Below are 12,375 nucleotides of genomic sequence, written 5' to 3' on the forward strand. Positions count from 1 at the left end.
AGGAATATTGGCCTGATCCCACCATTTATTATAGCTACGTACCAAGCAATTCGTAAAGCAAATTTACTATCTCCTTCCAGGACTCAGCAGCTTCCTCTCCAGCAAACTCTGCAAAGTGAGCAGCCGTGCTGTAGATGTTCAGCCGGTCTATGCAGTCCAAAACGAGCGAGATAATTCCCTGAGGAGGAACATGGCAACAGGCACTTGTATATAATATCAATGCATAGAGAGTGCGGAAATTCTTCAGTTTAAATAAAATCAGTTTGAGGAACACAGAAAACTGCTTTAGGATTTTATATTTCAGGATACTAGACACGTGGCATCAGTGGAACAGCTGACAGACATTAAAGGCCTAGTTCTGGGTTGGCCATGAAGCATCCACTAGCCCGGATAGCCGCTGCAGCCGGATTTGGAACATATGCTAATTTGAGTATACGCACGGCTGTATGCATATAGTTGTACCACCCACTGTCATCATTGGCATCAGCACTTACACCTACCCCATACTGAAGCAGACATCTTCTGGTCATACGTACAACTCAAAACAGGACTGATCTCACCCACGACACTCCCATGAGATGGCTCTTTTGCATCCACATTGTAACCACCAGTTGTCACTCAGAAACACCCATTATACAGATGGAGAGAAAACACAGAGATCCTATATTTGCTACTGCCCATGCGCTGTCTGCCACTCAGAATCTGGCCCCAGATTGATAACTTAGGCCCTCATTCAGAGCCGTACACTCTGAGCAGAGCACACGCTCTGAATGAGGGCCGCCCTCCATGAAAATGGAGCGTCCTCCTGGACGCTCGTATAGCTGTGGGTCACCACCCACAGCCTATACGAGCGTGCATTGTGATGGCCGCGATGGTCGTGACCATCGCGACCATCGAAACTGCGAGCCGGAGCCTGCGGTTGAGGTTTTCAACCGCAAGCTCCGGAGTGATTTTGGCTCTATCAGAGCCAAAATCACTCCCACTGACATCACTAGTGATGTCAGTGGGCCGGCTTCTGACGGGAGGCGTTCCAGTGGGAACGCCCCCGTCAGGGAGGCACGCCCCCGGCACGCCCACCAAAGGGGGCGTGCTGTCAATCAACATCGACAGCACGCCCCCTTTGATCAGACACAACGAGCGAAGGACTTTCCTTCGCTCGTCGCGTCTGGCGCAAGCGCGCGACGGAGCTCCCTCCGTCGTGCGCATGCTCAGTGCATAACATCGACCCACTTGCGAGCGGACAGCCGCTCGCGAGTGGGTCTGAATCAGGGCCTTAAAACCATGGAGGAAAGTATGGGTCTGAAGTATGAGCCATTTCAATCTCCATCTCCAGTGCTCTCTCACCTCTTCCTGGAAGAGGTTCTGGCGGTTTTTCAGGGATCGGAGCTTGGTCTGCTTCTCCTCGTGCTGTAACTCCTCATCTGGGTGTTGGAAATAGCCAATCAGATCTTGCAGGGTTAGAAGGACCATGTCAATGGGCAAATTGACCGGTTTTGAGGGCTTGATCTTCCCACTCAAACTGTCCAGACCCCTGGATATGAGGTATACAAACACCACAATGAGATGACATCAGTGCATCAAAATGACATAGAAACGCTTGACCTCTGCTAAGTGTGAGCTAAATCTATTGGGGAAAACAGACTTAGTAGTAACTAATTATTATGGAAAGTGTTTTGTCGCACTCTTTCCTCCCAGTCCGCCTGACTTTAGCAAATCCTGTGACGCTTTTAGCTCCATTCATAATATAGATGTAATTTCTCACCTGTAAATCGCAACACACCTGATAGAACAACTACCAAAGATCCAGCATCGGATCAACATTGCGATCATCGGTTTCAATGTTTGTAGCATCGGCCATCTGGTAAACCATACTTATACAGACTGGCCGTCTAATGCCCCTTGCAAGACCAGGAACTCTGCGTCCTCCACCACAGTCTGTGGCCTCGGCACTCCCACATGCACCCGTTTCTGGTAATACAGGCCGGCAACACCCCCTCTCCGCCCCCAAATGGCCACAGTATGTCAGTCACGCTGTAGGATTGGGCACTGCGTGCTAACATGCAGGACTCATTCTGCACGTGCGCAGGACAGGTCCTGCTCATGTGCAGACCCACAAAAATCAGATATGTACATAAACCATCAGGTTTACCTATATATCTGAATCAAGCCCATAGTGCAGTAATAAAGGGTAATTGGCCAGTGATTGACTAACTTGATGAACATGTTGAACAGAGCGGCTGTGCTGAATATCATTCTTGCTGCTTGCGATTCTTCTCTTTGGGAGCGTGACAGAGACAAAGCATCATCCATATGTCCCTCTTGGTGTAAAATAGCCTTAGATGAACAAAGAAGAGTATCAGACACAGGGAGATAAGATGATAACAATTAGCACAATATGATCCAACATCCAATGTTCCTTCTAATCAGTCCAAATACAAATATGAATGACGTTCCATCCAAGGCAGACATTTACGAGACTATTACATTCACCTTGCGTTTTGGTGGCCCCAGTCGGACAACTTTGGAATCTGCAGCAGCATAAGTGAGCCAGAGACCACTCTGTACGTGTTGGACAAAGCACATGGACTCTCCATATTTTATCTCAGCAGGTCCCATCCCTTCTATGTCTCGTTTAGGGGCAACATCCAACTTTTCCTATAGTGGTTTCATGAGAAATCACAGTGGAAAGAGGTCACATTGGAGCATAACAGAAAGGAAGGTGAGAGCAAGGACAGATGATAATCAGAACAGGGGCAAGATTCCAAATATTACAGGGGCAAGCGCAGACAGTTTAGAAAATGACGGCAAAAAGCGGCTTCATGTTTATGGCGTTAACAGGCTATCAATTTTCATTAAAGTCGTCCATTCAGTTTCAGAAAGTTCTCCTGTACCTTGGAAGCCCGGAAGCAAAATGAGGTGGCTTTGGTGTTGGCTTTCTCAGAATCAAAGAGCACCAGACCCTTCTCCTCCTCACGGGCCAGGTACCTCCCTGTAGTCACGTGACGCACGCGGAATGGCTGTCCTGATCTCATGTGGCTCCCACTCCAGCTGTAAACAGATTAGTCCCAATACACCCTCTGGTTAACATGAACTGAAAGGTCACAAATTCACCCACAGATTAACATGAACTAATCTGTCACAAATACACCCACTGGTTAACATGAACCGATTGGTCACATATGTACCCACTGATTAACATGAACTGATTGGTCACAAATGCACCCACTGATTAACGCAAACTGATTGGTCACAAATGCACCCACTGATTAACATGAACTGATTGGTCAAAAATACACCCACTGATTAACATGAACTGATTGGTCACAAATGCACCCACTAATTAACATGAACTGATTGGTCACAAATGCACCCACTGATTAACATGAACTGATTGGTCACAAATGCACCCACTAATTAACATGAACTGATTGGTCACAAATACACCCACTGATTAACATGAACTGATTGGTCAAAAATACACCCACTGATTAACATGAACTGATTGGTCACAAATGCACCCACAGATTAACATTAACTAATCTGTCACAAATACACCCACTGATTAACATGAACTGATTGGTCACAAATGCACCCACTGATTAACATGAACTGATTGTTCACAAACACACCCACTGATTAACGCAAATTGATTGGTCAAAAATACACCCACTGATTAACATGAACTAACCAGTCAGGAATTACCCACTGACTAACACGAACTACCCAGTCAGAAATACATCCACTGACTAACACGAACTAACCAGTCAGAAATACACTCACTGATCAGCATAACATAATAGAAAAAAATCAGAAAAATAAAATATTAGTTCTCCTGAGATGTTGCTCTTTAAAATGGCAAATTCTATTTAAATCTGCATATATACCGCATTAGTTTTGTATGCAAAGAAAAGAAAAATAACACATACAGTACGGTTCTTAATTAGTTTTAATAGCCAGAATCCTATGCAGTCTGGACCTAAAATTATCAGACGATAACAAATGAAGATGTGTTACATAATTACCTAATTCGCAGGGGCTCAAGCCTCCACAATGAACGTGCATGGGAACAAACAGCCCCTCCTTCGTAATGGGGTATCCTGTAGGTAAGGGAGAGGGAGAGAAGTGTAACTACAATCCGGGCCCACACTGCCCAACTCATCATCCAAGCTGGGACTTACCGACGCTGCTCCTCTCCTTGGTCTGTAGAGGAAATGGTCAAACATTCATCCATATGACCATGAAACAAACGCAAGACATGTCCCCCGGTCAGGTATCCTATGGAAATGTCCAAGAATGAATTCCAATCAATTTCAGTTTGTAAAAAGTCAGTACTACAAAATCTCCTTGGGACCATACCAGACATGTACATTTAAAGTTCCAACCGTGACAATGCCCGACATATCCAGCTGATTAGTACCACTCAACCAGTTTTATGGTACATCTTCACTATTATAGACCCTCCAACATGACCCCTTCCCCCAGGTACACAATGCTCTGCTCCTGGACTTCCCATGTTATGTGTATAATTGTAGTCACCTGTGTTGGAACGCCCTTTACATCAATTGATTAGTTTAACACAGGTAACTGCAATCATAACTGAAGTGGGTGTTCCAGAAGTAGAGCATTTTGTACCTGATGGAAGGGAACATGTTGGATCTATTACAGCATTCTCTTAAAGATCCACACTCCTATCGTATTGTTTATTAACACATTAAACCTCTATTTTCAGCTGGAAGCACTTATAAAATAGACCATAGTTGACCCAAAAAGTACATGTCCCACAGCTAGGCAAACCCTGCGCCCCTACTGCAAGTTGCACACATCAAATTGGGTATTATAGTTACACTGCATTATTTGTAGCCTCGCTGCTCCTGTGAGCTTGTTCTCCTACCTTCAGCTAACTCACAGCCTGAGGTAATCGGGTTCATGTTCCAGAGGGTCTGCATGAAGGAGGCATCCACTTGGAGGTCCCCGCTGGCAGTGGAGAGGTGCTGGCATGGGTAAAGGAATAAGTCAGTAAGAAGAGAGCAATACAATAGAAAGTTGGTACAGTAGTTTCTCTTAAATACATCTGTATTGTGACCTTACCAGATACCGTTCTGAGGAGACACTGACTAGGATCAAGTCATCGCCTATTCGCACCTTCTCTCCTTCTGAGCGCTGTTTGGAAGCCGGATGGATGGTCCACCAGCATGCCTCCCCTGCTCATCACCAGACAAGAGCAATGATCATACATACCCCAACATGTTCATTTACAGGCAGCTCATTAGTGACATTAGAGCTCGAAATCAGATCAAAACCCTGATGGAAGAGCATGTCCACCATTTCACATGCATATAATATGTCAGACATTGGGCCTCATTTACTAACGAGTTTTAGCACCAAAACGAGTGATAAATTTCACTGTGTATGATAATGGTGCTCCAGCCAATCAGCTCCTAACTGTCATCTGTTAGAAAAATGACAGTTGGGAGCTGATTGGCTGGAGCACCATTTATCATACACAGTGAAATTTATCACTCGTTTTGATGCTAAAACTCGTTAGTAAATGGGAGCCATTATGTGATTAATTTCCGAGCATGCAATGACTCAGGAAGTTGAGGGTGACTTGTGTGGCACCAGCAGATAGGGTAATATTTTTTTTATTGAGCTTGCCAGAAGCAAATATCAATTTCTCCTCTGAATCATTTTCACAAAGTTGGGAACTTCTTGGTAAGCAAGGTTGGTGTAGTGATTAGCATTACTGCCTCACAGCACTGAGATCGTGCATTCAATTCTTAACTAGACTCTCTCTGTGTGGAGTTTGTATGTGCTCCTTTTGGTTGCGTCGGTTTCCTTTGGTGCGCTGGTTTCCTACGACACACCAAAAACATTAGTGTAGGTTGTGTGTCTATGTGATAGGGAATATAGGGCCTGGTTCAAGGAAGTGCTTGTGCAATATCGTCCAACTAAAATGATAATGCAGAAGGAGGCACCTGTTGGCAACATACGTCTCCGACATGCATCTGCGATCCGAGTGCAGCGTCTGTAGATGCTGCTTTGGATCACCGTCGTGATGGTTGCTGCTCTTGCCAGACTGCACAAGCCGAAGCTTTACTCAGCCTGGCCGGCTTCTGGACATTTGCAAGGCAAGGAAATCTGCATCCTGTGACACATACCTTGGCCTCGACACTCCCAGGAAACGGGGTGACGCCACCATTTCTAGGAACACAGCCCGGTACCGCCCCCTCCCCCAAACAGGATCGACATGCTGTGGCTTGAGGGCACTGCGTGAACGGGTCCTGCGCCTGTGCAGACCCACCACCATCAGGTTTACGAACATATCTGAAACAGGCCCATAAAACTGACGGGGCTGGAACTGGTGTGAATGACTGATATATTCTCAATGCTGATAATAATAATAGTAATAATAGTAACTTCTGAATGGTTAATACCAAATTTATACTTTTCAGAGGTAATATGGAGTAATCACCACCTAACCCATCCCCACCAATGCAGTTTTTCAAGTAAGCATTCCAGAGTGATCTAACCTGCCTGGCGCCCATTTATATTTCACCACATTAACACCAGCTACAGGGAATTGGCCTTTAGATAGTGAGCTGTTATGCGGTATAGCATGCACAGACATCTCTCCTTGTCATCTGCACAGCTTGCACTCTACCTGTAGCGTCCTCTTGAAGACCAACATCAAATGCTAGCTTGTCAGTGAGAGATCGAGATGTTGTGAGACAGCAGAGATACTAAAGAGGAAGATGGTAGAAAATTTATTGTCAATGGCGCTTAGAAGAATTGACGTGTGGTTAAATAATAAATCAATAGGGTGAACCCTCCACAACATGCTTCTTCCACAGTGTACAGGCGATAGGTAGACTTTAATATATAGGAAATGGTTAAAAAGGTCCATCTACTGAGGACTCTACTCTGAAGGGCTGCAAATTGCAGGAATTTCCCTAGCAGGTTGCATTTTTAACCGAGCCAAGAGGTAACAGTGCCGCTGGGCATATGCAGGGCCAAATTGCATGGATCCAGTTGTTCCGTGACTGAGCCACACAACCACATCTGCCTGTGTGTCATCAACAATATACTTATATCCATCATGGGCCAACCTGATTTTTATGTGTTAAGCAATCAGATCTGATCCATTTAGATTGGGTCATTCAGAATGATCCTTTGGTTAGGCACGTAGAATGTAAGATCAGGTCAGTTTGATAGAAAACTACAAGGTTGACCTGAGCATCTTTGGACCAGATGGACTATTACGTGCTCCATAGGTGTAGTATGAAAGGGGCAGAACCCCGTGGAATTATTTACTCAACAAAGATGAGAAAATTAATAACTTCTATAATAAGATGAAACTTTAACTCATCATATTATATTTGCTAAAAATCTACTGCAAGTTGGACAGTTAGTTAGTTGATGATAGTTGGTCTGGTACATAAAAAGAAAAAATACAGTTCTCACTTGAAATCTACAACGCGTTTCACGGCACCTGCCGTTCTTTACTGCCTGAGGAAGTGCCAAGTGCCCCGAAACGCATAGCAGATTTTAAGCGAGAACTTTATTTTTATGCCTCCTTTTTATCATGTGATACTGTGGTTTTTAAATTATTTTTTTTAATGATTTTTTATGTCATTTATCAACTATTGTCTGCACTAGTAAAAACGATTTTAACATCTTTTTTTACTCGTTTGTTCATAACAATATTTTGATGTATTTTATTATTGACCATTCTGTTTTTGGTCAGCTCACTTTTGTGACTAAAAGGTTTCTTTGACCATATTTAGCTGGAGGGGTAATTCTACCCTAAACAGTTCCATAATGTTGCTTAGCTCTCCTAGATGGAGATTAAGGGACTGGATTCACATATTTGTGTCATAGACACTTTTATATAAACTTATACTCATCTCAGCACCGGAGAGATCTGCTTTACAATTTTATTTAATTATGCTTTTTAGAATTTTGTCAAAAGTTAAAATACTTAAAAGCAAATACCACCATTCCTTACCATATGGCTGTGGCAGTGTCTCAAAAGGATGGCGTGACCATAGAGTAACGTTCGGTGCCCTCCACCTTGAGAAGACTGGAAGCGTGGAAGAGAGAATAAAATGAGGGCGGCATTCCCTTGAATAAATTGTCCACTACATCCCACTGCCTGTTAATCCTAAATGGAATGGTCAACCAAGACCCATTCACCTCCTTACAAAATGCTGGAAAGGTTTATGATGTGTTGTTACGTAGCTTGCTACAAATCTAGAAGGTCTAGACTTCTGATGTGAGGTTACAAGAGCACTTCTACTCATAATGATTACATGCAAATCAAAATATGTTGTGGGTTACCAAACATTATAGCCATCAGAACTTAGGTCCATCTGGGGGATGAACTAACCCAAACATACAGGTGGAGCAATCCTCACTGTTCTCTGTCATGAGATGTTCAATGACATGTCTCTCAATTCAGCAACAAAGGATTTAGTTATACTGTGAACTAATGATGTGTATTGTTTCTTTAGAACAATGAAGAGTGCTGCCATCCAATTAACCATTCATTAGGAAGGCTCAAGATTTCCACAGCTCTACCAACCCCCTCCCCAAGCAAACTGCAGTAACTCCAAGGATTCCACGGGTTGCATTTCCCAAATCTTCAGTCACCTGGTAAACACCTGTTAGAATGGAGGTTTTGTTTATACCATGCAGTGGAGAAAGGAAAGAGAAGGAATTATAAATTAAAAAAATGAGAGTCAATGGTGGGAAGAAGGTCTAGTGTTGGTAAGATGTGAGGTCAGGAGAAGAGGACAAATAGAAAGGACTTCTGCACACAGGCTGCAAAACAAGGAGGCCAGCAGATAGGGAGTGCGGTGAGGCATCACTGCTGGAACCACATCTATCGCAGGATTGTACAAGACTAGAGAAAGTGGGGAGCTTAGGTCACAATCCCCTGGACAGGATTTCTCAGAATGGACACTTCTTTAAAGAGAAACTTACTAGATATTTGTCCAAATACGTTGTTAGGCATGTAAATTTTTATTGATATTTTTTCATTGTTTTTTCCTCCATACCCTATGATATATGTATTAATTACTTTGCATAAGGACTCCGGTTTGGGTTGGTGGCTACCTAGAGGTATTTCAGTCACTGAATGCTCATGAGAAATGTTTCATGCTGGCAAAGGAATGGAGAAGGATACCTATAGGTTTAATGGGAAGAACATTGTTCTGTTCAGTAGGAAACATTAATTTAGTTTAACTTCTTTAAAAAAAAAAACAACTTTTGGGCAGCAGTAAGAATATTTTGTCTAGGTCAGTTGATATGCCCATCTGGGATATGTTCTTTCTCAGAAGTACAATCATCTTGGGATCTTCCCCAGTCAGAGTTTTGGAAATATCTTCAACTCCGACACTTCATTACCACTTCCCTTAAATCCTCTGATCTCTGCAGGGACCTTACCCTTACCCCTGTGTGTCTCTCCTCAGTCACCCTCTCATGCAATTTCCACTCTCTATACTTTAATGATTGAAAACCTATTTCATACACCTCATTCCTTTACATTGGCCTGGGAAAGAGAACTTCATGGTAGAGTACATGATATTGAGTGGGGAAAAATCTTTCGAAACACCCATGCTAGCTCGCTATGCACTGCTACTCTTGAAACCCTCTATAAGGTAATCTCCCATTGGTACAGATATCTTGTCGTATTAAATAAAATGTATCTCAAGATTACTAATGAATGTTGGAGATGTAAAACAGCCCCTGGAAAGCCTTATACATATTTGATGGGACTGCCCATCCATTTCCCTATTTTGGTCTGATGTCTTTAAATGTTCTGCAGCAATTCTAGAGGTGATGTCCCTAAAGACCCCGGGTTTTGGTTCCTAAATACCACCTCTGCTCCTTCTGGCACTTATAAAGAATCCCTTTTAAGGCACCTTAATAATGCGGTAAATGCAGTGATCCCGGTCCTATGGAAATCCACTTCAGCTCCTTCTATTAGAGATTGGTTCAAGAAGATTGATTATTACATGGACATGAATGATATTATTTTCTTTTCTTTGGGAATCCTACAGATTTTATGGCCACCTGGTTACTGTGGCTGGAATTCAAGAAATCCCCTATATATGCCAACTATATGGGTCTAACCGTACCACCTCCACCCTCCTCTTCTTAGACTTCTCACTAAGCTGATGATACGCCAGTGATGGAATCAGTTTACCAGCCTGCTTGAGATAATGGAAGTGTAGTCTTTGGATTTTTTAAACCTCCTCCCCTTCCTTTCTTTATCCCTCGGATGTTCCTTGCCCCTTTTTCCACCCCTTTTTATATTTTCTTTAAGTTTGTTTCCTTGTTTTTTCTTTTTTTATTAAAGTTGTACGATTTGTGAAACATCTATAGTATTTAGACTATTTGCAACTTTGTACTGTGGTATATTGTTTTCTTATAATCCCAATGTAGAGGACTGTTTATTTTATGAAATGTATTGTATTGCTCTCACTCCTAGAACTTATTACTGTGTATGTGTTTCCAAATATATGTATGCCCCCCCCCCACCCCCCTTATTTTTTTATTTTTTTCTCAATAAAAACAGTTTGGAAAAAAAAAAAACTCTTTGAATAATACCCTGGTATTCAGGCCCTCTATTAATTTTGTCTCGGTATTTGTTTACTGTTTGTGCAGCAATCTTTCCCCAAATTGTCAGTGCCACCAGGACATTTTTCGGGCTTGGTGCTATGGGGCAGTGGCAGCTCCAGAGGTGGGGCAAAATTCAAATAGGGGAGCCACACCAACTGCACCCCAAACGCTGCCAAAAAACGCTGTCTGGGACTCACTAGCAGTTGCTGTGGCTCCCCTATTTGAATTTTGGACTTTGCTGAAGCCTCACCTCTGGAGCCGACACTGCTAGGGAATAAGATCAGGCCCTGTTGTGGATTACAAGGTCTTCATCACATGAAGTGGACATTGGGCCTGATTCAGAGCCGCTCGCAAAAAGCGAGTGCTCGCTCTGAATCAGGGCGGGCACTTGTTTTTTAAGTTGCGACCTCCTGGCCGCTCGTATAGCTGTGGATGACCACCCACAGCTTATGCGAGCGGCCAGGTGATGGTTGCAATGGTCAAGACCATCGCGACCATCGGGCTTGCGACGAGACCCTTACGGTAGGGTCTCGTGGCCGAAAGCCCCAGTAGACTTCCTGCTCTAATAGAGCAGGAAGTCCACCTACTAACATCACGTGAAATGTCAGTAGGGCCGCCCACAAACGGCAGGCGTTCCTGCAGGAACGCCTCCGTTTGCCCAGCCACCCCCCCTCCCCGCCTACAAAACGGGGCGTTTGTTTGTTGCGAGCACCGGAGAGCGAGTGCTTTTTGCGCTCTCGCTCCAGGGCTCGCGCATGCGCACTGGCCCACCATCGACCCGCTTACAAGCACTTGCGAGCGGGTCTGAATCAGGCCCATAGTCCCTCTGCATTTTGGGCATGACTTCTCCTCCTCAAAAGCCCAAGCCCCTAAACAGGCCCGTAATTGGGTACTTTGTGTCTGTCCCCCCTCCTCTCAGTGCCCCCACAAATTGTACTGTGCTGCATCACTGGTTGGTGCTATATAAATAGCTGATCAAAATAATACTGTAAATAATATATTGCAGTTAAAAAAGTCAGGGTAGTTCCCCTTTAACTAATTAGCTGATTTCAAAACCAAAGTGATGAATGCTTTGCTAATTACTAGGACTATACAGTATCATTGTTTTTCTAGTGTGGGGTCATTGGTGCCACTACCAATTTTAAATAGGAAAATGCTGCACAATGTGCATCTACTATTTAAAATAATAAATACATGATATACACCACTAATATTTAAGTGAAATTCAAGGATGGAGGTAGAATATGCTAAGGAGACCCATATGATGAGGGACTGTCTATTTTCAGAGAGATTTTAAAACAGTTGACTTGAAACCAGAGTGTAGGAGAATTTCAGCAATGTGTCATGGTCACAGAATCCCTTCTAAGGATTTGTCCCATCGTTAATTGCGGTGTCATTGTGAGTCCAGAAGGAAGCAGACTGGATACAATGCATTACTGGGGTTGGAGGCAGGAGCAAAGAGAGCTAGTGCCAAGGAGTAGGGAATTTTCAATGACCGAACAGGGAAGCTCAGTATTTGACTATTGCTTGTGAGAGTGGAGGAGTGATGTGGTTCCAGCAACAATAGAAGGGGCGGGAAGTCACAGGAGGGAGCAGAGCAAGGCCACAAAACATACCCATTTATCCAAATTGGGCACCTAGCACGAAGACAAGGAAGAGAAAGCCAAAACAAAACACAGAAAAAATTATGTCAAAGAGAGATCTGCAAGGCAGCCATATTGAGTCTGACAAACGGAGACATCGTGGATGGGA

General features: G+C 43.7%; 1 protein-coding gene across 7 annotated transcripts in view; it reads right to left on the bottom strand.

Annotated features, from left to right (window-relative positions):
• RYR1 (ryanodine receptor 1) overlaps positions 1-12,375 on the bottom strand; it is a 211,666-nt gene that overhangs the window by 121,389 nt on the left and 77,902 nt on the right. For all 7 annotated transcript variants that reach the window (XM_088477043.1, XM_088477047.1, XM_088477044.1 and 4 more), the window contains exons 4-14: positions 8,006-8,080; positions 6,662-6,740; positions 5,089-5,201; positions 4,892-4,991; positions 4,179-4,275; positions 4,023-4,097; positions 2,892-3,048; positions 2,491-2,655; positions 2,213-2,334; positions 1,345-1,531; positions 43-178 (exon numbers count right to left, since the gene is read on the bottom strand). In XM_088477043.1, the coding sequence (XP_088333169.1) occupies positions 43-178; positions 1,345-1,531; positions 2,213-2,334; positions 2,491-2,655; positions 2,892-3,048; positions 4,023-4,097; positions 4,179-4,275; positions 4,892-4,991; positions 5,089-5,201; positions 6,662-6,740; positions 8,006-8,080 (1,306 nt within the window). The remainder of the gene's footprint in view (positions 1-42; positions 179-1,344; positions 1,532-2,212; positions 2,335-2,490; positions 2,656-2,891; positions 3,049-4,022; positions 4,098-4,178; positions 4,276-4,891; positions 4,992-5,088; positions 5,202-6,661; positions 6,741-8,005; positions 8,081-12,375) is intronic.

Source organism: Taudactylus pleione, unplaced genomic scaffold (assembly GCF_031769625.1).
Source record: "Taudactylus pleione unplaced genomic scaffold, aTauple2 ptg000199l, whole genome shotgun sequence".
In the NCBI taxonomy this organism is placed as follows: Eukaryota; Metazoa; Chordata; class Amphibia; order Anura; family Myobatrachidae; genus Taudactylus; species Taudactylus pleione.